Source organism: Taurulus bubalis (genome assembly GCF_910589615.1).
Source record: "Taurulus bubalis genome assembly, chromosome: 13".
Lineage (NCBI taxonomy): Eukaryota > Metazoa > Chordata > Actinopteri > Perciformes > Cottidae > Taurulus > Taurulus bubalis.
In genome coordinates, this window is record NC_136601.1 from 16,187,350 (window position 1) to 16,214,957 (window position 27,608).

The 27,608-nt window shown below is 43.7% G+C and overlaps 1 protein-coding gene across 1 annotated transcript in view; it reads right to left on the reverse strand.

The window, feature by feature from the left end:
* Positions 1-295: 295 nt before the first annotated feature.
* The window catches only part of gabrb2a (gamma-aminobutyric acid type A receptor subunit beta2a), a gene marked incomplete at its 3' end in the record, with an annotated part of 31,475 nt that continues 4,162 nt past the window's right edge, over positions 296-27,608 (reverse strand). The window contains exons 4-10 of the mRNA XM_079228280.1: positions 19,660-19,880; positions 8,335-8,417; positions 4,716-4,856; positions 4,316-4,468; positions 2,468-2,712; positions 1,773-1,913; positions 296-652 (exon numbers count right to left, since the gene is read on the reverse strand). Coding sequence (XP_079084406.1) covers positions 296-652; positions 1,773-1,913; positions 2,468-2,712; positions 4,316-4,468; positions 4,716-4,856; positions 8,335-8,417; positions 19,660-19,880 — 1,341 coding nt within the window. The remainder of the gene's footprint in view (positions 653-1,772; positions 1,914-2,467; positions 2,713-4,315; positions 4,469-4,715; positions 4,857-8,334; positions 8,418-19,659; positions 19,881-27,608) is intronic.

Below are 27,608 nucleotides of genomic sequence, written 5' to 3' on the forward strand. Positions count from 1 at the left end.
TCTTCTTTTTCGAGTGTTTGTCAGTCGTTTAAAGGTGTTTCCCAAATCCTAAAAGAGTCACTGCTGACTGAAGTGTTGGGTGCTGCTGCAGTCCATCCGAAAGTCTTTGCTTTCTCTTCACTTTTTCTAAAATGAACCAGCTAAAAGAAGTTGGTGCACTGTTTATTTCTCATTCTCTCTCATTCTCTCTCTCTTTCTCTTTCTATCTCTCTCATCACCTCTCTTGATTTCTTCCATCTACTCTAAATCCCCCCCCCCCTCTTCTTTTCAAGCTGGCCACCGGATGCCGCCGGGTTTAATGGACGTAGTAGAGCCAGTAGACGACGTTGAAGAAGGAGAAGACGGTGGGGAAGATCATCCTGGACCACTTATCAATAGAGTTCACGTCGGACAGGTCTGGGATATTCACCTTGAGCTGGGAAGCTCGTCTCCGTAGCCGCGACTTCTTCTGGGCGTGGCGCTCCAAGGCGCTGTGGCCATAGTTCTGGCGAGCCATGGCTGCCCTGCGGTACTGCAGCGTCGAGCTATCGTAGGCCAGCATGGTGTTGCGGGGGTCTCCGGGTGCTCCCAGGCCCCGGGACAGATCCCCGCCACCACCCATCTCATTCTTCATCTCCAGGGTGCTGAACAGGATGTTGTCGTCAGGAGTCATCTGTGTGAGGGTGTAAGAACAGGTGGAGCCATGAGAGGTTACTGCCTAGGGGAAATCTAAAAGTGTTTATCAGGTCTAGTCAAATTATGCATAGCTATGATGATCATTAAGTCATTCACTGTGTAAAAAATACTGATGAGGTGCTAGAATGGGTAATGCAAATGAGTTAAAAAGTGTGTTACTCACAGTGAAGACACATTTTAAGCACTTTAAATTATTATTACTATTATTGATCATCTGCCAACCAATATCTGAGTGAAAATACGACAACCAGACTATGAGATAACATTCCTGGAAGAGCACAACGCACTCCACAAACTAATTATCATGGAGAAATCTTCATTGTCATCTCAGAATTTCAACCAGAGTGGTTAAAATTCTGTCGATTCACAAGACAAACTGAATAACAAAAGAAAAAGCAAAGGAAAAAAATGTGACAGGAGAAGGTTGAGAGAAATAGTAAGGACTTTGCAATGATGGAGGAGAGGCTGAAAAGGTTTGGGGGCAGGCCAGGAAAGACGTTGTGGGAAGTGAATTCGGATCAACATTTCTTCATCCATAGCCTGACTTCTGAGGAAAAACGTCCCTATAATCCAATGCTGTCCCGCTGTAAATGGAGCTTGTTGTATTTTGTTGTTTTTGTGTAACTCACTTTGAAAGCGAAGCCACTTATCTGGCACTATTCATCAAACTGCAAATTATCTCTTTCTCTTGTATGACCATCCGTGTTTTTCAATTGCTTCACTTAGCCGTAAGAGAGTTATCAATTTCCTTTGAGATTGTACAGTATTTGTATCTAAATGATATTATCTAAAGAGAAGCGACTGATGTTTTCTTCTCTCTTGCCATATTTGTCATTTCCCATCAATTTAGATGTACAGCCCAGGTAAAGATTACATTAATGCCTGCAGAAATCAAACTGCTAAGCCATGTTTGTCAGGAAAATGCATGAAGAGCAAACCAAGAGAGGGAAAAAACACAATGGTGGGAGTGATGATCAAAGTTGCCTTAAAAATCTATAGAAATCAAAGAAATGCACAAAAACTACAGCATTTTCCTCTGATCTGGATTGATTCAGATTGATGACATTGTTAGTTTTGACTTTCAAAACCTCCAGTACCTTATTTCTTTGCTCGCCTAGTCCTAATGCGGCATCGTCCACAAAGATGGGATCCCACATCGAGTCATATGCGTCAATTTCCCTCTGTTTCATTCTGGCATACAGAGCATCATCTCTCTGAACTACATTTCCCACCAGCCACTGCAAGCATACAAAATCAGCACTGTTACTTAGGGGAAATCGTAGCTTGCCACACTCAGAAGGAAAGGGTGTTTTTATGTTGCTGTTGTTCCTGCTAACTTTAGCAGCTGAATAAAATCTAAAGAGAAGGCTTTGGCACCACAGCCAGTGATTTTTCCAAGGCGCCTTGCCCTTTGAGAGACACAGACATGGGGAGATAAAGTATAAGCCAATCATTGCTTCTGCATTCACTCTTTCAGATCCTAGTATGAGTAATAAAGTTGATACACAAGGCTAAACCAGTGAGAAATGGAGCGCTAGAGTAGGAGTAAAGAGTGCTGGTAAAGGACATCAAGCATTGATCACAGCATCACATTGACCTTGAGAGGAGAAGAACTCATTTGCTCCCAGAGAAACAAACACACACACACGCACACGCACGCACACACACACACACACACACACACACACACACACACACACACACACACACACACACACACACACACACACACACACACACACATTAACCGACAGCACAGATACCTCGAGAGGAGGTTTGGCTGCACATGTACCTTGTTGGGGTCGGGTCTGAGCTTCTCGTTATTGGCCACGGCTGCTTTCTCAGCCGCCTTCTTCTGCCGCTGGGGGCCCTGGCCGAAGAAGATATAGTTGACGAAGGCGTACTCCAGCAGGGCCAGGAAGACAAATACAAAGCACCCCATCAGGTACATGTCAATAGCCTTCACGTAGGGGATCTTTGGGAGCGTCTCTCGCAAGTGGGTGTTGATGGTGGTCATGGTCAGCACCGTAGTGATCCCTGGATACCACAGGTCACACGGTTAGAAAGAAAGTGAAGTCTTTAGAGGCTGAAAGACATTTTGTTTAATATTATCTGTACAGTAAAATAAAATAAGATCGTCAAGTTATATTTTTAACCATTTTAGCGGCATGGCTCTAGGAATGTCAATGTCTATCCGTTGGTCCAACACTTTGGTCCAGACTGAAATATATCAACAACCACTGGATGGATTAAGATGACATTTTGTACAGACATTCCTGGTACCCAGAGAATGAGTCATACTGACTTGTGATTATTTTAATTTGTCTAACACATTATGACCAAATACCTGGAGAACTAGTGACATTCCCATCAGCCTTATATTCACTGTTCACTATTTAGTAAACTATGTGTGTCATACTACGAGTGTCCATTATATAGGAAGTAATGAATGAACAAGGGTGACAAAATTACGGAGATCAGCTCTTCAAATGATTTCAGTTCCCTTGTGAACACAATAATTCATGTTCATCCCGTACATTGTAGAGCATTTATGTGTAGCAAACCTGAAATAATGTGAACCCATATGGATAAAAAGATCCCTCGAAACCTCCTGAGACAGAAATTGTGTGTGTGTGTGTGTGTGTGTGTGTGTGTGTGTGTGTGTGTGTGTGTGTGTGTGTGTGTGTGTCAGGAGGTTTAAATCCAATCATGTATTCAAATAGACACGGAACAAACTGCAGGCTATATAAAAGCATGTTGTAAACATCTGCTATTAGTCACAGCACAATTCACCTGTTTTTTTGACATACACACACTGTGTTTGATACATTAGTCATCTGCATGCACAATCTGCATTTGGTCAAATTCACACGTATTATAAATAACCCAGCAGTGCCGCTGTAGCATGGAGCCTCTTCTCTCATTGGCTGTGCTCATCGCTGCACGTTCTCAGGACGCTGAGCAGAGACAGATCTTGAAATCACGTTACCCTCTGAATGTACCGTCTGGGTCTCCAACACGCATGTGTCCCACTCCAGAAAACAAATGTTGTGTGACAATAACGACACACATGAAGCTCAAAGCCATTTCCTCTGCTTCTCCGACCTGTCATGTCCACGTTTAACACTAAAGGGAGCTTTCATTTCAGTATCCGTGCCATTTTGACATTTGTGTAAAAACAGTCAAATGTGTAAGATGCATTTAAGCAAACGTTGCCACCTTTCGTTTGACTGAAATTTAGCTGGGATCTGGCTCTGATTAGCTGGGATCTTCGACCAATGAGAGGCTCTGATAGACAGACAGGCAGAGAGAAAGACAGCACGCTTCAAGGTCGAGCTGCAGCGCATCTCGCTCTGTATGAGTCATGCATATAGTCATCTCTGAACAACAGACATTTAGGCAGGCAGCCTATCACACACTGCTATCACTCACATGCTTAGAGCTAATGAGAAAAAAAGTAAATGCTGGAAAAATAAAGAGTCAAAACAAAGATCAGGCAGACACAATAATGTATAGATCTAAAACAAGTCTAAATGTAAAAGGCTCAGTATGTGTTAAATGGCTCTATTTATGCTCTGTTATCATTTAGCTTTGGGTTATTTCCCAGGGTCACTGTTCAGCGGTGGCAAGGCGATCCTACCCAGGGCCACTCTGGCAGCCGAGGCGTCGTAGTTGATCCAGAAGGAGACCCAGGAGAGGATGGTAATCAGGATGGAAGGCATGTATGTCTGCAGGATGAAGTAACCAATGTTCCTCTTCAGTTTGAAGCTGAGGGACAGGCGGGGGTAGGAACCTGAAGGAGGCACAGGGAGAGAGGAAGTGGGATGGAAATAGATTTTCCTCAATGACGCTCACTAAAAACTATATTTTCTTTGACACCAGGGAGCCTGCTCCATATTTTGTGTGCATGTGGAGTTTAATATTTAACATATAACTATGGAATGTTTTAATTTATTCTACATTATTCCTAATAACCTGTTCTCAGTGCACAGAAAACCTGCTGCTACAAAGTCAAGTAACAAAGACGAAGTTGATTGTACCTGTCGAGAAGACCACATTTTTAGAAATGAGTTTATAGTCAACAATATCGAACTGTGGCAGCTCTATTCTGTTGACTCCGGACACGGCGTTTGCTTCGCCACCTCGCCAGTAAAACTCAATATCATCTGTGGTGTAGCCATCTGCAGAGGAGAAACCAAAGAGAAACATTAACATCGCCCAACAACGGTCTAAAAAAGGGTCGAGACCCACACAAGGGGTCACAAAGTACATTTGAGGGATCACAAAATGATTCATATTTCGTCTACATTAAATTATCGTTTACTTTTTAGGATATTTTCTGTATCTTTTAAAATATTTTTTTGAATAGAACAGTTCTATCATTACATCCTCTAAATGTTTTTTAAGAAATATGTCAACTTTAAATAGGTGTCACAAGCCAAATACGTTTGGGAAATCCCTGTTATAAAGCAGACACACATTCAAAGATGGATTGGTTTACATTTGTAATTGTACACTATGAAAACCAACATGACCTGACACTCAATTTGTAACTGATCAAAGAAAACATTTAGCTAACTTTATTTTTCTTTGTTTGTCAGAGATAAACTATAAGCGTATGTGAACACAAGTCATTTTTAAATGCTTTCTTAGTGGTTCAAGTGCTTGCTGGAAGCTCTAAAAACATCACTTCCTTGATCGTCAAACACATATCTTTTAATGCAAATAAAAAAGAAAAGAATGTTGTCTTATTTGTGTTTTCTATCTTTGATCTTCCAACAACATAGCTAATAATACAACAATGTGCAACACACTCTCAAAGATTGTATGTTGTAGCTTCCTTGATCAAACCAGTTTTTCAGAAAGTCCTCGGTCCTCCACAAGAGCCTCCCCAATAAAAACAAGTAACAAATAAATGTTGCTACATATTCACCGTGATGGATTACCATCTCCAACAGGTGTTTTTTCATAACATACAACTGCAAGGTAGGTTGATGTTATATTGTAAATGTAAATGACCCTGAAAAACAACATTACAATTCATTTTATTGATGAATTGTGAGTCACTTAAAGGCAAAAAGCTTCAATATGTATCAAATTTCAAGTGCACATATATTAGGATCTACTGGGTGTTTATAGTGGAGAAAAGAACCAACGCCAATGCATTTAAAAGACTGAGAGAAGAGTAATGTTGGGAGCAAAGCATCTTGCATTGGCCACTCATGCTTTTTTAAAGCTACATAACACAGCATAGATTTGGAGCTTGATATGTTGGTTGCACACGGATGCAAAGCGTTGCAGTTGCATTTGGGGAAATCAAATGTTGCAGACTGTCTCTGACATGAACAGTGACGCAGGCAAACAGGGAGCAGCCATCTCTATTCTACTTTGTCTGCCTCACACTCAAAATAGAGGGAGTGACCTATTCAGATGTGATGAATAATTAAAGTGCAAGGCTTTGATTTAAAAAAATTAACACACAATTCTTTTTGCTGTGGCAGTGACATTCAAGGTAAAGTTAATCATGGTGCTCGTGTTGGACTGTTATTGGTTGGACCACAGCTTAACTTCACAAGGCCTTTTTCACAGCAGACATTTTGACTCGTCAAAGTAGGCAAAGCACAGGTGATACGAACAATATCAACAATAACTGATCCTGCATGCACAACACCACAACACAATGAAACTGAAGACTGAACAGCCATTAATAAACATACTATTTACACCAGTGTATTTCCCTCTCTGACCTGTCAATGTGTCTGCTAAAACAACAACATATGTTTTCCCTTCTCTTTACAAATTCAGACTCTCTTATCCTGTTTCAGTTTTCTACTGAATATTTAAAACAGGAACAACAGGTCACAGATATAGAGAAAACATGCTACATAATTTCCTAAAACAGCTGAGCACTGCAGCTTTTAGCAAAAAATTTTTTTAAATTCTGGACTTGTTGGGAACTATTTTCAGCTGCGGATTAAACCCCATTGGGACTCTATAGAATATTATGTGTGATTGACACAGAACACACTGTGGTACAGCTGTGAAGCATAATGTGGCTGATTTAAATTGTACATCAGCAGATACACTAAGCTCTCCCTCCACAACTGCATTATCATCATGCCCAGCCTTGTGCAACCCCACATCACCCCAATTAGGGCCGAGTCCACCGTACTGCGGTTTTGATGTGCAGCTCAGTTCAGTTCTGATCAGCCATGACTGGCTGCCATCAGGAGGGTGTCGAGGAGTTTGGGAAAGGGAGGTTTTGGCACGAGGAATGTCGTAAGGGAGCATTTTATGGCTCGTACATAACTGGTCAGTCAGTTTGTAGCTCCATTAGTTCTGGACCATTGTCTCTGTTCGGAAAGATGTATTTATCCTGGGCTGTCATGTGAGAGAGACAATGCAGTATGAGCTCTAAGATATGCGTACATACGTGGGTGTGTATTTGCATTTGTATGTATGCGCTACAAAAGATCGTGTCGGAGAGGTAGAAATCAATTATTGCTCAGTGCAGTCCGGCATGTGAGACCAGTGGTCTGGGCCACAGCAGTGAGCTGCTGATGTATCACAGGATCTGGGATTTTAAACTTGTGTCTGTTAAAAATGCATCAAGTTTATAAAGGGACGTGAGAGTTCTCTGGGCTCATTAGTCTGAATAAAATAGCATGCTCTGGCATGAAGCGATTCCAACGTTAAAACCATTGCCAGTTAATCCATATGAGAGCAGATACTGCCTTGCCTGGTGATCAAACTGGAGCTGTGTGTGTGTGTGTGTGTGTGTGTGTGTGTGTGTGTGTGTGTGTGTGTGTGTGTGTGTGTCCATTTTGTGTTGGGCTGCCTGAGAAAGAAGGAGGAGGAGGAGGAGGAGGAAGAGGAGGAGGAGGAAAAAAAGAGAGCATGAGTGATGGAGAAAGAGATAAAAAAAAAAAGGCTGGGAGAAAAAAAAGGCGAGGATGAGATTGTGCATAAAAGGAGATGAGAAACGGAAAGAGAGAGAGTGATGAAGAGAGCGATGGCGAGCATAATGGGAGAAGAGCAGCGAGAGGCGGTTCTGACCCGAGCTGTTTTTGTGCTGCTTAACGCTGCTGGCAATAGCGTGATCAAACCCGGAAAGACTGAGCCCTACACCACATCCCAGCCCCATAATCCTTTTCTCCGGGGACCCAGATAAAACACGCAGAGGACCTCGTCTTTCCTTCTCATGTTCCTCTCCGCTCCCTCGACTCGAGAACGCCTGATCACGTACAATTACAAACTCCATGTGAAATGAGCTCTTTGTACTGTACAAACATGGAGGCAGTTTCGGGAAGAAGCTCCACATAACATCCATTATCAGCACACCCCTGAAACACTGGACCTAATCAGGCTCCTCCACGCCTTAGGAAGCCACTGCAGTTGGAGTTGAATTAATTAGGCTGGATGTTATCAGTCAGTGAGCCATTAGTGATGTTCCTCTTCTTGATGCGTATCTCTTGATATCTCATCAGCCTTTCTCAGCATTTTACATGCATCCCTATCAGCCTCCCTTTTACCTTGCTGCCGCCAAGCCTGACAGACTGGTTCAGAACCAGATTTCAAAGCTGCATGTGTACGTGGGATCTGTTTAATTCTATGTCTGTGTGGGCGTGAGAGCTGGTTGTCAGGGACAACAGTACTTACAGCTTTCAATCTCCAGGGTGCAGTTTTGCTCATCGAGAGGGTAGCGGCGCAGGTCCATCATGCAGGCTGCCGTTGTGGTGATCCTACACACAGAGTGGGATAGAAAATACAGGTTCGTCAAAGAGCCGGCTCAGGCAGTCCAGTTAATTTCATTTGACCTTCAGCACAGAAGTCCTTATAACTGAGGAGCACCTGATATAGAACCATTCCTCCAAAAACAACAGGGTCAAATGAGAAATTTAATCAAATAGGTGAATCAAGATCAACTCACAATCAAATGTTGCTTGCCAAGTCTGAGAAAGTCATCCGAACAGAAGTTTGTTGAAATAAAATATACTTATATAAATAAAGTGATCGGCCATAGCTCTGCTCTGTCTGCTTCTTTAATATATATTTACTGTTTTAAGGGTCTTTAAAGAAACCTCCTGCACACAAGGCTTCTCCTTCCCTCATTTATACCCTGGTATGTTTTCACTCCTTTCACCCTGGTGCAGGCCCACAAAGCCACAGAAAGCCAGATTTATTATTGGTTTGATGCCCTTGGACCATTTCAATCCCAACAATTATTTGCAGTTTTGTAGATTTATGTTAACTCCATCCATCCATTATCAGCCGCTTATCCGGGGTCGGGTCGCGGTGGCAGCAGGTTCAGCAGGCCGACGCAGGCTTCCCTCTCACCCGCAACACTTTCCAGCTCATTCTGGGGGATCCCGAGGCGTTCCAAGGCCAGCCGGGAGATATAATCCCTCCAGCGTGTCCTCGGTCTTCCCCAGGGTCTCCTACCAGTTGGACGTGCCTGGAAAACCTCTAATGGGAGGCGTCCAGGAGGCATCCTGACTAGATGCCCGAACCACCTCAGCTGACTCCTTTCGACACGAAGGAGCAGCGACTCGACTCCAAGCTCCCTCCTGATGTCCGAGCTCCTTACCCTATCTCTAAGGGTGAGCCCGGCCACCCTGCGGAGGAAGCTCATTTCGGCCGCTTGTATTCGAGATCTCGTTCTTTCGGTCACGACCCAGAGTTCGTGACCATAGGTGAGGGTTGGAACATAGACCGACCAGTAAATGGAGAGCTTCGCCTTCCGGCTCAGCTCCCTCTTCACCAGGATGGACCGGTACAGCGCCTGTTTTATTGCTGCAGCCGCACCGATCCGTCTGTCGATCTCCCGCTCCACCTTACCCTCACTCGTGAACAAGACCCCGAGATACTTGAACTCCTTTGCTTGGGGTAGGCAGTTTGTCCCCACCTGGAGGGAGCAATCCACCGGTTTCCGGCAGAGCACTATGGCCTCAGATTTGGAGGCGCTAACTCTCATGCCTGCCGCTTCACACTCGGCTGCAAAACGCCCCAGTGAATGCTGGAGGTCACAGTCCGAGGAGGCAAACAGGACCACATCATCCGCGAACAGCAGAGAGGCGATCCCGAGACTCCCGAACCGGATCCTCTCCGCCCCCTGGCTGCGCCTAGATATCCTGTCCATGAAGGTCACGAACAGGACCGGTGATAAAGGGCAGCCCTGGCGGAGGCCAACACCCACCGGGAACGTGTCTGACTTATTACCGAGGATACGAACACAGCTCCTACTGCAGGCGTACAAAGACCGGATAGCCCGTGCCAACGGGTCCGGCACCCCATACTCCCGCAGCACCCCCCACAAAAACCCCCGAGGTACCCGGTCGAAAGCCTTCTCCAAGTCCACAAAGCACATGTAGACTGGTTGGGCAAACTCCCAGGACCCCTCCAGTAGTCTTGCAAGGGTAAAGAGCTGGTCCACTGTTCCACGACCGGGACGGAATCCGCACTGCTCGTCTTGAATCTGAGGTTCGACAAGCGGTCGGAGCCTCCTTTCCAGCACCCTCGCACAAGCTTTTCCCGGGAGGCTGAGCAGTGTGATGCCACGATAGTTTGAGCACACTCTCCGGTCCCCCTTCTTGAAGATGGGAACCACCACCCCGGTCTGCCAGTCCATGGGCACTGTTCCCGACCCCCATGCGACACTGAAAAGGCGTGTCAACCAAGACAGCCCAACAATGTCCAGCGCTTTCAGCATCTCAGGGCGGATCTCATCCACCCCTGGCGCCTTGCCACCAAGGAGCTTTTTGACTACCTTAGCGACCTCTGCCAGGGTTATGGGAGAAACCACCCCAAAGACTTCCGGCGCTGCCCCCTCTCCGGGGGACATGTTGGCCGGGTTTAGGAGTTCCTCAAAGTGCTCTTTCCACCGCCCGACGATGTCCCCAGTCTGGGTCAGCAGTTCCCCCCCCCCTGCTGAGAACAGCCTGGGGTAGGCCCTGCTTTCCCTTCCTGAGCCATCGGATGGTTTGCCAGAACTTCCTTGAGGCCAACCGAAAGTCCTTCTCCATGGCCTCCCCGAACTCCTCCTATGCCCAAGTTTTAGCATCTGCGACCATCGCAGCTGCAGCCCTTCTGGCCTGCCGGTACCCGTCAGCTGCTTCAGGAGACCCCTGGGCCAGCCAGGCCCGAAAGGCCTCCTTCTTCAGTTTGACGGCTTCCCTCACCCCCGGTGTCCACCACCGGGTTCTCAGGTTGCCGCCACGAAAGGCACCGATGACCTTCCGGCCACAGCTCCAAGCAGCCGCGTCCACAATAGAGGCCTTGAACATGGTCCATTCGGGTTCCATGTCCCCAGCCTCCCTCGGGATTTGTGAGAAGTTCTTCCGTAGGTGGGAGTTGAAGACCTCCCGGACAGGATCCTCCGCCAGACGTTCCCAGTTCACCCTCACTACACGTTTGGGCTTGCCAGGTCTTTCTAGCCGACTCCCCCGCCATCTGATCCAACTCACCACCAGGTGGTGATCAGTTGACAGCTCTGCTCCTCTCTTCACCCGAGTGTCCAAGACATACGGCCGCAGATCAGATGATACGACTACAAAGTCGATCATTGATCTCCGGCCTAAGGTGTTCTGGTACCAGGTACACTTATGAGCCACCTTATGCTCCAACATGGTGTTCGTTATGGACAAACTGTGGCTAGCACAGAAGTCCAACAACAAAACACCATTCGGGTTCAGATCGGGCAAGCCGTTCCTCCCAATCACGCCCCGCCAGGTTTCTCTGTCATTGCCCACGTGAGCGTTGAAGTCCCCCAGGAGAACTATGGAGTCGGCAGGCGGCGCCCTTTCCAGGACCCCTCCCACCGACTCCAAGAAGGCCGGATACTCCGAACTGCTGTTCGGTGCATAAGCACAAACAACAGTCAGAGCTTTACTCCCTGCAACCCGTAGGCGCAGGTAGGCGACCCTCTCGTTCTCCGGGGAAAACTCCAACATAGCGGCGCTCAGCCGGGGGCTCGTGAGTATCCCCACTCCCGCCCGGTGCCTCTCACCCTGGGCAACTCCAGAAAAGGACAAAGTCCAACCCTTCTCCAGGAGCTTGGTTCCAGAGCCCATGCTGTGCGTGGAGGTGAGCCCAACTATATCTAGCTGGTACCGCTCCACCTCCTCCACCAGCTCCGGCTCTTTCCCCGCTAGCGAGGTGACGTTCCACGTCCCTAGAGCTAGTCTATGCTGCCGGCGATTGGCTCGCCCAGGTCTCCTGCCTGGCCCGCCGCCCGGTCTGCATAGCACCCGACCCCGATAATTCTCCCCGCGGGTGGTGGGTCCACGGGGTGACTGCTGCTCCATGTTGTTTCTTCGGGCTGAGCCCGACCGGGCCCCATGGGCGAAAGCCGGGCCACCAGACGCTCGCCGACGAGCTCCCCTCCTGGGTCTGGCTCCGGGAGGGTGCCCCGGTTTCCCTTGTCCGGGCGAGGTAGCTTTAGACCGTGGGCTGCTATTCATCAGGGTTTTTTTGAACTGCTCTTAGTCTGGGCTCTCCCCCGAGACCTGTTTGCCTTGGGAGACCCTACCAGGGGCTGACGCCCCGGACAACATAGCTCCCAGGATCACTGAGCCACTCAAACTCCTCCACCACGTTAAGGTGGTGATTCATTGTTAACTCGATGTTAGATTTTGTGTACAATGGGTGTCGGTACAAAAAAGAGAGTAAACTGCTCTTATTGGAGCACCCAATATAAATATAGGTTAAATTAATAAAATAATGTTTTTTTGTAGCAATTGATTTACTGAGTGACAACAACACTTCTCCTCCTTGAGATGTCTACAGACATCCAGGGATTCTGGACTGTGATGTGACTTTAGCATTAGCTTGAGAGTTTGTAGCATTTTTATAGCTCTTTAACACTTTAACACCCTTTAACACTAAAAACTAATTATAAGCAGGTTTTGAGTAAGGAGTGTGTTCATATTGGAAAAGCGACAAAAATATGTGAACTAAAAAAGCACTGTGGTTGTACACCATTGTCCCACAATGCAATGCAAAGAGCAAATGGACTATCTAATCAGGTCCTTTGACTTTCATTGTAAAAATGTATTGTCTTCCATTAGTGCACTTATTGCATCATTGCCTGTTAGTACAACATGGTGCAGAAAGTACATTTGCTTCTTCATAGTGCAATGAGAACATGTATACAAGTAGTACTGAATGTAATATGGAATTGGAACACTGATTTTACTTTTAAGTAGATAAAACAAGAAGAGTTCAACCTCTGGTCACACGATCCTGTAATAAAGTCTCGCTGAGTGCCAGCCAGCTGCATCCGACAGGTTCACTCAGAGCGACTTACTTCCTGTTTCACACACGACAAGTTGGCCAGAGCTGAGACGGGCTGGCACTCGGCCGTGCCAAACTCCTGAGGCTGTCTGAGAGAGACTGGACACACAATTTCACTCTAGGGACTGAATCTAGCATCCTAGACTAGATTATACATTCGGTTGTGAGTGTGTGCGTGCGCATCTCTATGTCTGTCCCTGGCTAATCTACCATACTACCCACATACTACTGACACATCAAACTAATGTATATATATATATATATATATATATATATATATATATATATATACATACAGACAAATTCTACTTCTGATGCGGATTACAGCCTTGTGTAGCCTACAGTGCCAACCTCTGACCAAACTACACTGTAGCATAGTTTATTTGCTCCAAACCATATGATGGAAACAAATTCACATTTCTGTTTTTGCAACATTTAATAATTGTCTTTAATAAATGTGCTTGACAATTGAATGGAAGCATGGCTAATGACTGCTGACTCCTCACGACTCTTAACCGGCCGGTGGACGCAAGTAAGATCCCTAGTCTCATATCTCTGAAACAGCTCAGGAAAAGGAAAAGCTTTCCTTTATGTTTTGATGGTTCGGAGTGTCCCGCCATAAACAAGCAACAACAAACGTGCACCCAAAGACAGTCACTAAGAAATACAAAATAAACACATTCATTAACATCCTGGTGTATATATATTTACATACATGCATATACATTCCTTGTTTGGCATAAAGGCATAAACTAAAATAAACTGTTGTGCCATGGAGTGAAGGGATACTAGCAGTAAAAACTAAATCACAATATCTTTCCTCTCTTAACTTCATCATAACTACAAACTTATCTTGAAGAGTGCTTTGTCTTTAATAATTAAGAGCAGAAGTTTATTTGAAATCTGTCTACATAAGACTTGGAGCTCCCCTGGGCCCAGCCTGGCAAGTTTAGGATTTCATTTTTTGAGATGTAGAGACGCACAGTCTCTCTCTCTCGCACACTCAGGCTCTCTGTCTCGCTCTCTTTGCCTCCTTTTTCTTGCTCTCTGGGCTCTTATGTAAGAGCCAGTTAGCAGGGCCATGGTGCACTGGGGGATTAACACAGGAGTCTTATATCTGTCCTAGTTTTACCCCTTTTATGGCCACAACTTACTGGGATGGTGTGCTCACCAGTCAGCCAGTCATCACTCACCATCACCACACTAGCTCATCACGGTCACAGAGGTATAGCACAGGGGAAAAGCGGAAATGAGGCCAAAATGGCAGGGGTAAAAATAACAGGCTATTTATAGCCCACCTACATCATCAGCAGAAGTCTCGAAGCTTTTTTGTCTGAGAGTCTGCATCACTGATCAAGAGCTGCTTCTGCATCCCCTGGCCAAGCTAGCATGTCCAATATCCTCGCTAACAATTAATAAACAGCTAATAATGAAGGAGGAGGAGGAGAGAGATGAGGATTTCTCTGCAGGATTCCCTCCCTGTCTTCGCCTCTCCTCCTCCTCCTCCTCCTCCTCCTCCTCGTCATCTCGCTGCAGTGAGAGTCTGCCGTGGACCTCTGTAGCAGCAGCAGCACTCATGAAGCACAGGCTTGTTTGCTCTTCATCAACATCAGGGCCGGTCCCTCTCTCTCATCCCAACCTGCCGGAGGAGAGGCCACGCTCTAACAGATCACGCAGATTCAAACACGCTACATTTACTCTGCGTCGGAGCTAATAGGACATGGAGCTCTAAAAAAAGGCTGTTTTTTTCCCGTCTGTGCATGTTCCGTCACAGTTCAGCCAGTGTGTGTGTGTGTGTGTGTGTGTGTGTGTGTGTGTGTGTGTGTGTGTGTGTGTGTGTGTGTGTGTGTGTGTGTGTGTGTGCGCTTGGACCCCCCCCCCCCCTAAGGCAGCCTGTGCACCTTTATTTCAGATGACCTTGTTTACGGACATAACACAACCACCACAAATTCCCAGACAGAATCTCATTTCGAGGGAGCATCACAGCAGAGGCCGAATGCAGCGAGATTTTTCCAAGCAGGTTACAAACCTGAGTGCCTTTAATCAAACTGACATATTATATTACATGGACATTGTAATGAAGTGAGACATTAAATTAAGATGGAGAAGCTTCCTCCATTTTGGATAGATAGCCTGTGTTGAGCTGAGGAAACATAGCATGCAGGATTGCCTCTCTGCTCAGGCACTGTTGCCAAATTTGAAAATAAAATGTCTGCAGTGGCAACAAAAAGAGTCCAGCGTGTGCCAAAGCATGCCAAATCATAGGAGAGGTTTCTTAATTTCAAAGTACAGGCAGATCTGAAGACATACAACATACAAACCCCCCTCTCTGATCAATAGTTTGAGAGCGAGATGGATAACTTTAAAGGCAATGCTAAGCCCATATTGATGGTATTGACAGAAAAAAAGGCTTATTTAAATCCCTCTCTTCCACCACTCAGCAGCTTCCTCCTGGCCATGCGATGTCATCTATTGAGCTGCAGAGTGGAACACTCCTCGCCCAGACAAAAGAGAATGGCAGTCTCCATAGCACGAGGATATGTCCTCTCACAAAAGGAGTTACAATATTCACAGAGAGAGAGGAGGGAGGGGGGAGACAGGAAAGGGAGGGAGAATCCTAATAATTTCTCCATTTTGAATGAAGTCTGACCTTCATGTCTCTTTCTTTCTCTCTGGCTCTCCCTCTTTTCTCAATCCCTCTCTGTGAATTCCGAGTGACATGCATCAGGAGTCGTGCACCGAATCTCTTCCCTTCTTTCCTGCATAAAATGAAAGGCTAAGTGGAAGTTTGTGTTTTTTTTTGTGTGTGTGTGTGTGTGTGTGTGTGTGTGTGTGTGTGTGTGTGTGTGTGTGTGTCAGCGTGCGTGCGTGCGTGCGTGCGTGAGTGCGTGCGTGCGTGTGTGCGTGCGTGCATGTGTGTGTGTGTTTCTCGCAGCCTGGGCAGTATCTGTGTTATTGGCTGAGCCTTTTCAGGGGCTGGATAATTAGATCAGACTGCCTCTCCCCGAGAGTGAACTGAGCTCTAAAGTGACAGTTGGGAGCACTGTTGTAATTTTCTGCTCCTCCTGGTAATTGAAGACCAGGATTTGGCAGTATTGGGATGCATATATCCAAGGAATAAGGAGTAAACAACACACTCCCTTCCGCCTCAGCATGCACCCCAACAATAGCACTCGACCACTCGTACACAGACAGCCACCCACCCACAGACACAGAACCTACACACACAAAAACATCTAATGCATCCTGCAAACTAAATAACACTCTAATCTATTGGTTTCTTCCCCCCGGTACGGTGTAAGTCAATTTCAGTTAGTTTGCACAAATCCACGTTCACCTTTGAGGCCAATAATATGTTTACTTTTACCTCTTATTATTCAATGATTTAGTGAGACAACATTGCATCTTATTTACTAGAGTTTGAGGTTTAAAAGGAAGCAAACCAGCAATGAAAGGATGCTGGACACTAGGTAATGGATTGGTGTTAGTGTGTATTTCAATAGTTGGTACATTGTTGGTAGACAGTTTGATTGGCTGGGTTTTGGGGTGCTCAGAGTATTGATATTGTGTTGGATAAGAATATAGAAGTCCATTCAGTATTTCCTGTATTTTTCAGCACGTATGAAAGTCTAGGCCATGGCTAAATATGCTACAAAGCCTCTGGACAGTAGTATAACACTCCCATTAAGATAAAAAAAAATACACAAAACAGCCTAATTTCCAGAAGAAATGTTCAAAACCGCAGAGGTTGACAAATCCTGACTCTAGTAGTAAAGTTCTGAAAACACCAGCTCCTACATTTCCCATGATGCAACTGGATGACATCTTTTCATTAGACCTTCCGTGCTGGATAGAAACTCCATGTTTTTACATTTTAACAAGATAAACGTGCAAAAGTGGATCTTTAAAAGAGAGATATCCTAACGCTTCAATTAAAAGTATAATTTCATTTTAAACTGACCTTCAGCGGTGAAAAGTTAAATTTATTCTGCCACTGTACTTCTTTACAATTTTCATGAACTTCTTCTCTACTTGAGTACTTCTACATTTGTGCTACTTTTTCCTCCACATTTCAGAGGGAAATATTGGGCTCTTTGCTCCACTATCGTTACTTTACAAATGGTCATATAACAAACAAACACATGATCAATTAAATGTGATGCAATGTCATAGATATAGTATCTAAACTGGATTACTTTGGATACGACATTGACCAAACACACCAATGAAAAGGTGCATACATGTGTATGCATTAGGTATAACAATTCAATTATAGCATATGTAATAATATAACTTGAACATAAACATGATGACGTGCAGGACTTCTAGTTGTATTTTTACATTATGGCATTGCTACTTTTGCTTAAATATATGATCTAATTACTCCTTCCACCTCTACACTTATGATAAGGGGTGATATGAATGAATAACAAAATAGATAACAACACAGACAGGACGTGTGTTCACATACAACCTGTTTTCCCGTGGAGGACTCTGAGTCTCCTCTCAGTTAGCCGTCCCCTCCACATCCACTAAAGCCTGCTGTTGTAACCAGCCGGCCCGTCTCTACAGGTATGTGTCAGCGTGCTCACAGCGCAAAGGCATCTGGCCGGGCTGACTCTGACAGAAGCTTGTGTCTGGACTTGCTAGCATCAAATAAAACCTGGACCAAACCCACGAACCAAAAAATGGAGAAGCCGGGAGGCACCGGCACTGACAAGGACAACGTATCCGAGGTAACAACCACATCTCTCCGCTGCACGCACACCCTCAAATTCACAACAACCATTTCCTAGCCTCCATCGCTTTGTGACTGTTATGCAAAAATATGTGTTTGGGTTTATGTAATTGCGTCAGAGAGTTTAAATTATATTTCTTGACTGTTGAAACAAAATGTAGCGATGAATAATCTGGTGCAGTGCAGATACCTACATTTTGTAAGTAGTCTTTGCGCAAGAAGCGCATCTCTGTTTCGAGAGAGAATGACTGAATGCTGCAACATCTTGAATTAGCAACAATAATCTCATCTTTTAAACACAGACACTAATCTGCGATCATTCGAACAGACACACACACACACACACACACACACACACACACACACATATGAAGAGGAGGCGACAGATCAGAGGAGGCAGCAGCACAGTGATGGACGGGCTATGCTAGCTTGTGAAGTCAAATACGCAGCATCAGTACAAATACAGATTCAGTGTTTGTATTGAACTACTACATTATTGATTATTAGTTATCAATTATGAATGCGAGTCTCCTCAGAGGCATCATAGTCCAATACCACAAAGAGACGTCTTGTAGATGGGTTGAACCCTCCTGCACAATCAGACTGAGTTCGGCTGTATGCACCACTCTGTTTTATTATTGATCACAACCAATCAATTATTGATATTGTTGATCATCAGGGGATGTGGAAGGATAAAACATGGAGGCATAGTGCTCCTCCTACACACAGTCGTTAAAGAGTGATTTGTCTTTCTTATCATTTAAGTCTTTTTTTCATAGTTGTGGGCATACTTTCTAACAGGTATGAAAACACTGAAGTACGGGCTGAGATCTGGAAACATGGTGACAATCCAACAAGAAATGATTATCAGGCAGTTTAACCAAATTATCTAAACCACTGGTTTACAACCATTCGGTCTTGTGACCACATGGAAACCACACAGTCACAGTCTTAATGTGCTGTAACTTCAAACTTCGAGAGTTTGAATGGTTTTAAAAGTCATAAAAAGGTCAAATTATTCAATATTTTAGGAACATTTCACCAAAAAATGTAAGAAAAAAGTCTAAAAAAATACCTAGTTTTTTTGTCTTTCTATAAGAATTGCTTATTGTTCTTTCAAATAAACTTTTCTGTTTGCCACTGTATTTTATTAATTTAAATATGGGACTTTTCAATGTAACCGCACTGTAATTTCAACCTCCTGATTAATCTGTTGTTTATTGTATCTTTCTATTTTTAAATCCTGTTCATATGTGTCTTTATTTTTTGGTGTTCATTTATTACCTTCATTTTCATGCGCTAAAAAATGAATTGCTTTGCTGTTGGAAGGTGTGACACAAATGAACCCACGTGCCTTGTTGTATCTTCTCTCCAATCTCGTTAATCATGTCAGAATTACTTTGCAACCCCTTGGGCAGTCCCCACACCCAGATTGCAAACCCAAGATCTTAAAACACCAAGAGAAGTATATAATTGTCCCTCATTGCGCAGGAAGATTGTTTGCCCTAACAACTAGGATATAGTTCATATAGTTGGCCAGTTACTTAACTGTGACAGCTTATTACAACATAGAGTTTGAGTATTACTTTTGTCATTTAGCTAACCTGGTGAATTGTTTTATCTTCATTTGACTGCTTGTGTTTCTTGCCCCATCTATTGTCAGCAATGTTGCTGCGTTCCAAGATATTAACTTCCTGTGTAGAATATTATTAATACCAAAAAACTAAAAGATAAGACCCAAGTTGTAAAACAAAATCCTTTCACTGTATGTAACTGTGTGTTGTGTCACGCTGAGCAGGAAATTGAACAGCTACAATAGTTTGATTCAAAGTTGGACTTCATTAGAAAGGCTCAGTCAGACACTCATGTGCTACAATCACATTACTTCATTATGCACCGTAATCAATCCACTAATAGTCACGACACGATAGGAAGGGCAGTTGTAAAAGGCTTACCTGAGTCCATAAAGCACCGTGCCGTCGGGGTGGAGACGGATCATTCTGTTCTTGACGGTGACGCCGTGAACGAAGGACTTCTTGTCGTTCAGGAAGTAGGTGTCGGGGACCCACAGCGAATCCGCCACTCGATTATCCAGAGTCAGGTTGTAAGCAATCTCAGAGTAGGAGAGACGCTTGTCCCGCCATGCTTGCTGGAAGTACATCGTCAAGGTGTAGTCCTGGAGGACAGAGGGGGGAGTCCATTTAATGAAGCCAGCGCAGCACTTCAAAGACAAGCTCATAGTGAGAATCAATATCGCTGACAGTGATTCCACGATGGAGCCAGTAAACACTTTCAACTGAATGTACAGGTGGTATCCGATTATGTTTACATTCCACAAACATCTAAACTGGGGAACATGTCAAGCACCAACAGCAAGTCACCTCACGCTCATATGTGAACATGAATTAAAAAGATATGTCACAGCATGTTGTATGCACTCTGCATAGTGAGAAGGTCATCCAAAAGGTTGTTGGGGGTCTGAAAGGCCAGGGCCTGTACCAGGGGCCATGGTGGCCGGGGGGTTAATAACTTAATATTCACTATCCTCACTTAATATTGGGACAATAACCAGAGGGGAACTTTCTCAGCTGGCTGACTATTGTCTGAAGCTAAAACTATCTGCTTAGACTTGAAACGAATTATGCCACTTACTGGTTTACAGAGACAATACCACTACTACTCAGTCTTACGCAAATGGGGCTTCATCCTGGTACCTTTTTTGCTTGGTTTTTCCTTATAATTCTGGATAATACATCACCAAACTACTGAGATTTAGGGGAGTTTTCCAGATTGGAAAAGGAGCCTTTATACTGTACATCTTGTTATTACACATGCAGTAAACTGTATTTCCTCCTCCTCTCTCTCTCTTAATTTCTCTGCTTCTCACTCTTTAAAAAGACTTACACCCACACAGCCACAGTAAAACACAGCACTGCAGTTGGATTTGCTCTGTTGCAGTGTATTGCAGTGCAATCGATGAGTAGAAAAACAAATTAAAAAATACGGCCCGTGAAACGAGGCCCTTGAGCATTTACTCCAGGCAGCCATCATCATTACTTATCACCGTGTTTCTATGTTTCTAAGCCTTTTTGTCTACCATCACACATTGGTGTGACACTGCAAAGCCATTTTTGCTCTTCAACTCTTATCGTTCATTATATGCAGTGTGCGCGACCAAAGCATTGCGTAAAAAGGGCATCTAAAAATACACGAGCTGCTGCCATGTTGATTTTTTTCAGGAGTGGAAAGTCAAGCGAGGACAGCTGCATCCTTATCCTGTTGAACAAGAGTTCCCACTGAACCCTCCTCTCACACTTGCTCCCTCTCTGTCTCATTATCAGCCCGTCGATCGGATATCTCTATCACCTTTGGGATCGTCAGCTGCTGCCTGCAGTCTCAGTGTACATCACCCACTGAGGCAGCATATCCCGCAATACCTCCCTTTCTTCTTGACTACCGTCCTTCGCCATATTGATGAAGGAACACAGAAACACAAGCAGCTAGAATCCTCTGAGAGGAAGAAGTTGATAGCAGAAGCTAAACCTCTCTCTGACTAAATAAGATAATAATATTAACTGGAGCCCTGTGGTAACAATCTGAGCAACATGAAGCAGAGATCATTTATTAAAATGGAGTCACAGACTTGCAGAAACAAGCTTTCTGTATTATTTTTGATACAACTGGAGTGAAATGTAATTTGACATTTTGTTGGAAACGTTAACAAGGGAGCGAAAGTGGTGTGTCACACACTTTCACATTTATAGCTCTTAATTAGGACTTATTTATTATTATAATTTAGGGCGCAGCTGGCGATTATTATCTTAAATCTTTCAGTCTTTAAGACCCCAGAAAACTGGAAAATGTCAATCTTAATTATCCAACAAAGGTTTGTTTGTCCAATCAACAATTAAAAATCCCAGAATAATCCAATCACAATGATATAAAAAAGACAAACACCCACAACTGAAAAGCTGAAACCATAAAAAGTGTCTGCTTGATAAATGACTTCCTCTAAAGATTAACTGTCAAAACAGTATGTTACTTATCTTTCGATCGACACAATTAACTAATTATTTTACCACCAAAAGGAGTTTTGCTTATAGGTTGAGTTCAAAATAACTTCCTCATTCACTCACTCACGAGTCAAGTCAATTCTAATTTATACAGCCTTATATCACAACTCACACATTTGCCTCAACGGGGCTTTACAACCTGAACAGTAAACAACGCCCTTGATCAGATAAGGAAAAAACTCCTGAACCGGGAAAAATGGAAGAAAGCTGAAGAGCGACAGAAGAGGGATCATCAAGACGTAGATGTCATGTGTACTGAATGGACCAAAATAGCCAAATTACAGATTGGCAAAATCCATCACTAATCCCAATATAATTCCAGATTTTACACCACAGTGGTCAGTAGAATTAGATTTTTGACACTTGTCATTTGTCTGGTCATTTTTACAACTATAAAATGTTGAATTATTAGCAGAAAGTCGGACACTACATTTTTTTTAACATATTGAATATGGGCATTGCAGAAAATGGGCATTGCAGATGTGTCTGCAATGACCATTGCTCTCTTGTGTGATTGAATGAATACAACCCACAACTGGTTAACGCCCAGTTGAGACACTAATGGGCTGTAAGGCGTTGCAATCCACACTTCAGTCAAACTCATAAAACAAGCGGAGCTGTATTCAGGCAATCGACTCAAAGCCGTCGTATAACACATGTCACACAATCTTGGCAAAAAAAACACAATAAAATTCACCGAGCTGTCTGCCCGTGTAGCAGTGGCAGCAATGTACTAAGCAACGTGTGAACTGGTAGTTCCTTCAGCTGTCCTAAACAATAAACACGCTGAGTAGTGCCTGGGGGTCGGCGATGCACTTGCCAATTAAGATTAGTGAGTGAGGAGTCAGTAGGCAGTCAATTGCAGCATGAAACAGGCAATACAAGCAGTTTTGAAAAAATGTGATTCACTGCAACTGCGAGAGGTCCTTGAGCATGCAGCCATCACTGGCCACCCAAGATATTCCACAGTTTGTGGCAGCAGAATGTGAGATTAGCCTTGGACAGACACAGTGGCACACACTCACTCACAGATGCACGCGCACACAAAATGGATGTCATGATCGTCCTGGCAGAGGTAATGAGTGATTCTGGACACAGCAGACATGCTGACGTGGCATCGTTAGAAAAGCACAGGTGCTACGAATACCATCAACGATGGCTCCGTTCTATTCAAGTTTCCCAGCAACAGCAAGGCATGGCGGCGTGACAGCGAGCCAACATGCACAATAGCTGCTCTTGTTTTATTCCCGTGTGTGTGCATTAATGTGTGCACTGCCCCGTTGTGTACGTTTGAAGGGTTTAAAAGTATAGCGATGCACAGCTCCAGCTCAGAGAACACCTGGGCCTGCACGCTGCCTCCTGGCCACGCTGTAAAATGGCAGCATAATTACGACCACACAGATGGCGCCGTTTACCTTCGCTCGGACATCACATGAGCTCAGAGAGGAACACAAAATACAGCTGCCTCCCCGCTCTATTTGTAAAGTCCCAGTTATTGCTCAGAGACATTTCTGCAACGTAAAGTACTGTACTGCCAGCGAGTATTTAGTTCTCTGACAAGTAAAAGGGGTTGTACTATTCTAGTGAATGCAAAGCAGGAAAATCATGTTCGTTCTTTTAGTTTTTCATTTTAAAACTGCAAATGAAGAAATCTGACTATGTAATATTCATGTCACACCACATAAAAAAAACCTCCAAGCTACACAGAGCCCTGAGTCTAAACATGAGAGATTAATATAGAAGGCCTTTAAATTGAGGAGTCTTATTTTAATTGGCGTTTTGTCTCCTCTTTCTGAGTAATACACAAGACGTTTGTGTTATGAGCATCTTCACTCCACACACGAAAGACAGAGAAGGAGAAGCAGGTGAGGATTTCACAGCACGCGGGTCCATAAAAAGCAGCAGAAAAGTGAGAGACAGATCGTCCCGTGCCAGAGCGTCAGTCTCCAAAGCGACCTTCAGTCTCCTTGTCACAAGCACTCCTCAGAAACTCCATTAACATCACACAGGCGGACCACTGAGCATCAGAGAGGGAGACATCTTGTGGAGAGCACCAACATAAAAAAAAGAACTGACAGCAGTGAATATATAAAGACGATGAAGATACAAACAAGGCCGGCTAACTTAAAACACATCAAAGCTAGTTGCACAGTGACAGTGCCTCACTACAGATATGTTTCTGGGCTCACAAACTCCCATTAAGTGACAAGGAGTACATTTGTGTTTCCCTGATGAATCCAACAGGCTGCAGTTGTTGCAAGACCTCCATGACAACCGCTCTGTTTGAACATTTAGATTTAAATAAAATACTTTCTCACTGGAATGAAACCATCAGTCCATTTCACTTGTGTGTAGTCCTTTCGGTGTCCACCAATAATCATTCTCATTATTTGTAGTACAATTAGATGTTTCTGAACCTGAAGAAAAACAGTATGTGCACACTTTGTCTTCTCCCACCCACTTTTATAAGCTAAAAAAACAGGCCTACCATTGTTTTATCAGTGTGATACTTTCCTGAAAACACAATATTGAACTTTTAACATATTTCTGACTGTTTGGGGTCTCAAGCTGTACAACATGGTTAAATCAAATTGATTTTCACATGCCCTTTATCTGTGATTGGTGTTGACAGTACTACTACCACTACTGAAACACAAAGAGTGAATTAGGAGTTATGTAATAGTAGTTTTATAGAGGTATACCTCTTTGGGGTCCAATTGACCCAAAACATATGAAACGTCATGATAACATGCACATTTGAATAAATAAATAACTATTTATTTGTGTATCGCCCATACACATCCTAAGCATCAACATGTATACTTCATATCATTTATTTAACAGCTGATGAATACATTATGTAAATACACCTGCACGTATGTGCATTAAGAAATATATAAATTAAGTATTTGCTTGTTTGGAGTAAGAACAATGCTTCATGTTCATTTCTGGTCTTCATATTAGGTTTTTATTAAATAAGGTTAAAAGAAAGGAAAACCTAACTAATGGGAATTTCTTTTTGCAATTATCATTATTACGATGACGTTTATTTATTGACTGATACAACATTGTTGTGTGTGGTGGAAAGTCAATTCAACTTCAACAAACAAAAGGGTTGAAAAACATGATGAGCTGATGGCATGAGTGTGGTCTGTGAGTTTCTCTCTCTCTCTCTTCTCTGCAGATTCACGGGACCAGACAGACGTCCACCATATTGCTTCTCGCACTCATCTGCTCCGTCCTGCTGCAGAGAACTCCAGCAGACGCAGAGAAGACTCTGCTGACAATGACAACGTCTACTGTGCACAGCTACGAGGGACGATTCGACGTTTGGGCAATAACAAGCTCATCTGCAGACATCTCAGCCTCTTGTCTGTTTGCTTTCCATCTACAAGCGGGAGGAGACGCCACAGCACATCAGCTGGCCAAGCGGAGTTTATTCATTTGTTGTGCTCTCTGTGTCCAGTTAAGTATGGGCTTCAAATTAAATATTAGGGGTCAAGGAGGGAGTTAGCAGATTCTGAATGAGTTCCCCGCCACACACATCCTGAGGGAAGTGACAACATGGACGCCTTTATGACTCCCCTTCCAATGGGTCATTTTTCAGTTACTTAGCTTCAGTGGAGAAAGTGCCTGACAGAATCATTAAGGGAGTCATCAGCACATTAAAGGCTTTTAATGGAGCTGGCTAACTTACTCCCTGTTTTGAGACACGCAGCTTTTTTGTTCCCTGTGCCGGCCATTATGAAAGACTGTTACGACCAATTTAAACTTTGCTCTTGCAGTGGGACTCTGCAAGGGTACGTTTTGATAATTAAAGCAAATGACAAACCAGCAACCCCATGACAATATGTACAGCCTTTCATTATTTTAAGTTGAATGGCTTCATTTTGATGAAGTGCATTTCGGAAAGCCACCGGTAGATTTACAAAATAGAGAAAGTAAATTAGGATTGCACAAGATTACACGTTTTAGAATACGACACTAACTTCCTACTGTTTAAAACATACATTTTTTGTGCACATTTTACAATGAATAATGATATATTTTATTTATTACAAACCTTTCTTTACTAGGTTTTACTTTCAGATATATTGTAGTTATCTTTCCTTCAGCTCACGGTCTCCTCTGACATCTTCACATGAGCCCAGTCTCTGTGGACTAAACATTAAACAGAGAGCAGCTGCAGGATTAAGTGTTGTTCTGGCTGTAATTATGCTGCTGACCATATTAACTGTTACTTTGTGTGTCCACTCAGCATAGCTAATGGCATTGTTCTGGACAACCTGCAATCTTGTCTTAAGCTTTTTTGTAGAGCTGAGCAGAGCAAGCAGAGCAAAGGACGAAGCTACAAGACGAACAAGCAGACACAATCTGGGAATATATCTGTAAAAAAATATGCAGGCTCGTAGTTTTGATCAAAACAATTAAAAGTCCCAAAGAAGAGGTGACAAAGAATAAAGATTTCATTATAGTTCCATTGTAATTCTAATAATCAAGTAATTGATTATGTCTTCTATCGTGCAAAAATGTCAATTCATTTTTCAGCTTTTCTGTGTTTTATATATTTGTGAACGGAATATATTTCTGTTTATGATGACTGTTGTGTGGCTCTGGTAAACTGTGATAAGCATTTGAATTGTCAACAAATTAATCATTAAAATAATCGTTAGTTGCCGTCCTATTCAAGAGACTACAAACATGGATACTAATGGAAATTGCTGTATTGTCAGCAAATATTAAAAAAGCAAAATATCACCAAAATACGAAAACAACAAAAATCTTCAAAACCAGAACAACCTTCACCTGGATTACGAATGTTAAAAAACCTGGAAAAAGAGGCCTTATTTGCTTTCCCTTGACTTCCGTGGATCCACAACAACAAAAAAGAAAAAAGGAGGCTGCGTTGTCATGGCAACACTGAGTAAAAATAACACAAGCTTATTTTCCACAAGCTGAAAATAAAATGGAACAGGATCAGTTTGGACAAACAAGATCAAAATGGTTGCTAATTCACAGACACAAGAAGCTGCATCCTTCACACGGATTAAGCGTGGCGTCGCGTTCCCTCTGGTCATCGGCTCGCCGTTATCTGGCGGCCAGATCCCCGTACTCGTGTAAAGAAACCAGCGCTTGTCAGGATAATGATCGTAATAAAAGGAACGCTCACGCCCCACTAATTCCTCCATCCCAGAAGCCTCCACAGCTGGTTTGTTTAAATCTTTTAATTCACAGCCAGCTAATTAACATTCAGAGAACAGTATTATAGTTCTGGCAGCGCCTCTTAACAACCATCAACCTCAGGTATTTTACATGCAATTAACAAGGGGGATGGAGGAAAGACGAGGACTGAAAATACGTATTCACCTCTATCCGTATTCCTTCCTTGGAGTGCATATACATATTGTGCTGGACTCAACATATGGATGGCATGCCGAAGACGCTATTATGCACCGCTGATGCATTGCCGAGACAACAGACTCAACTTGTATTTAATCAGCTGCACTGGCTGTGTGCTGAACACTTTTTAATGCACCGTAACCAGGGTTCGGTTCCTGGATCTGTGATTTCAGCAAAAACAAACAGCATTATGCAAATGCATTTTCAGCTAAGTGAGGGAGATGAGTGATGGAGCGGGATGCCAGCGCTGAACAGACAGACAGAGACAAACAGGGAGGTGGAGGGTCTCGGCCATGATATCATATCTGGGCCATATTTTGGCACTAACCCCTGTGAGTCAGCACTGCCCACCCAGCGAGGATGTGTGGTCACACCTCGGACTCAGAGGACAATTCCCTCTCAAAATAGCACATTTGTAATGTCATGCAGGC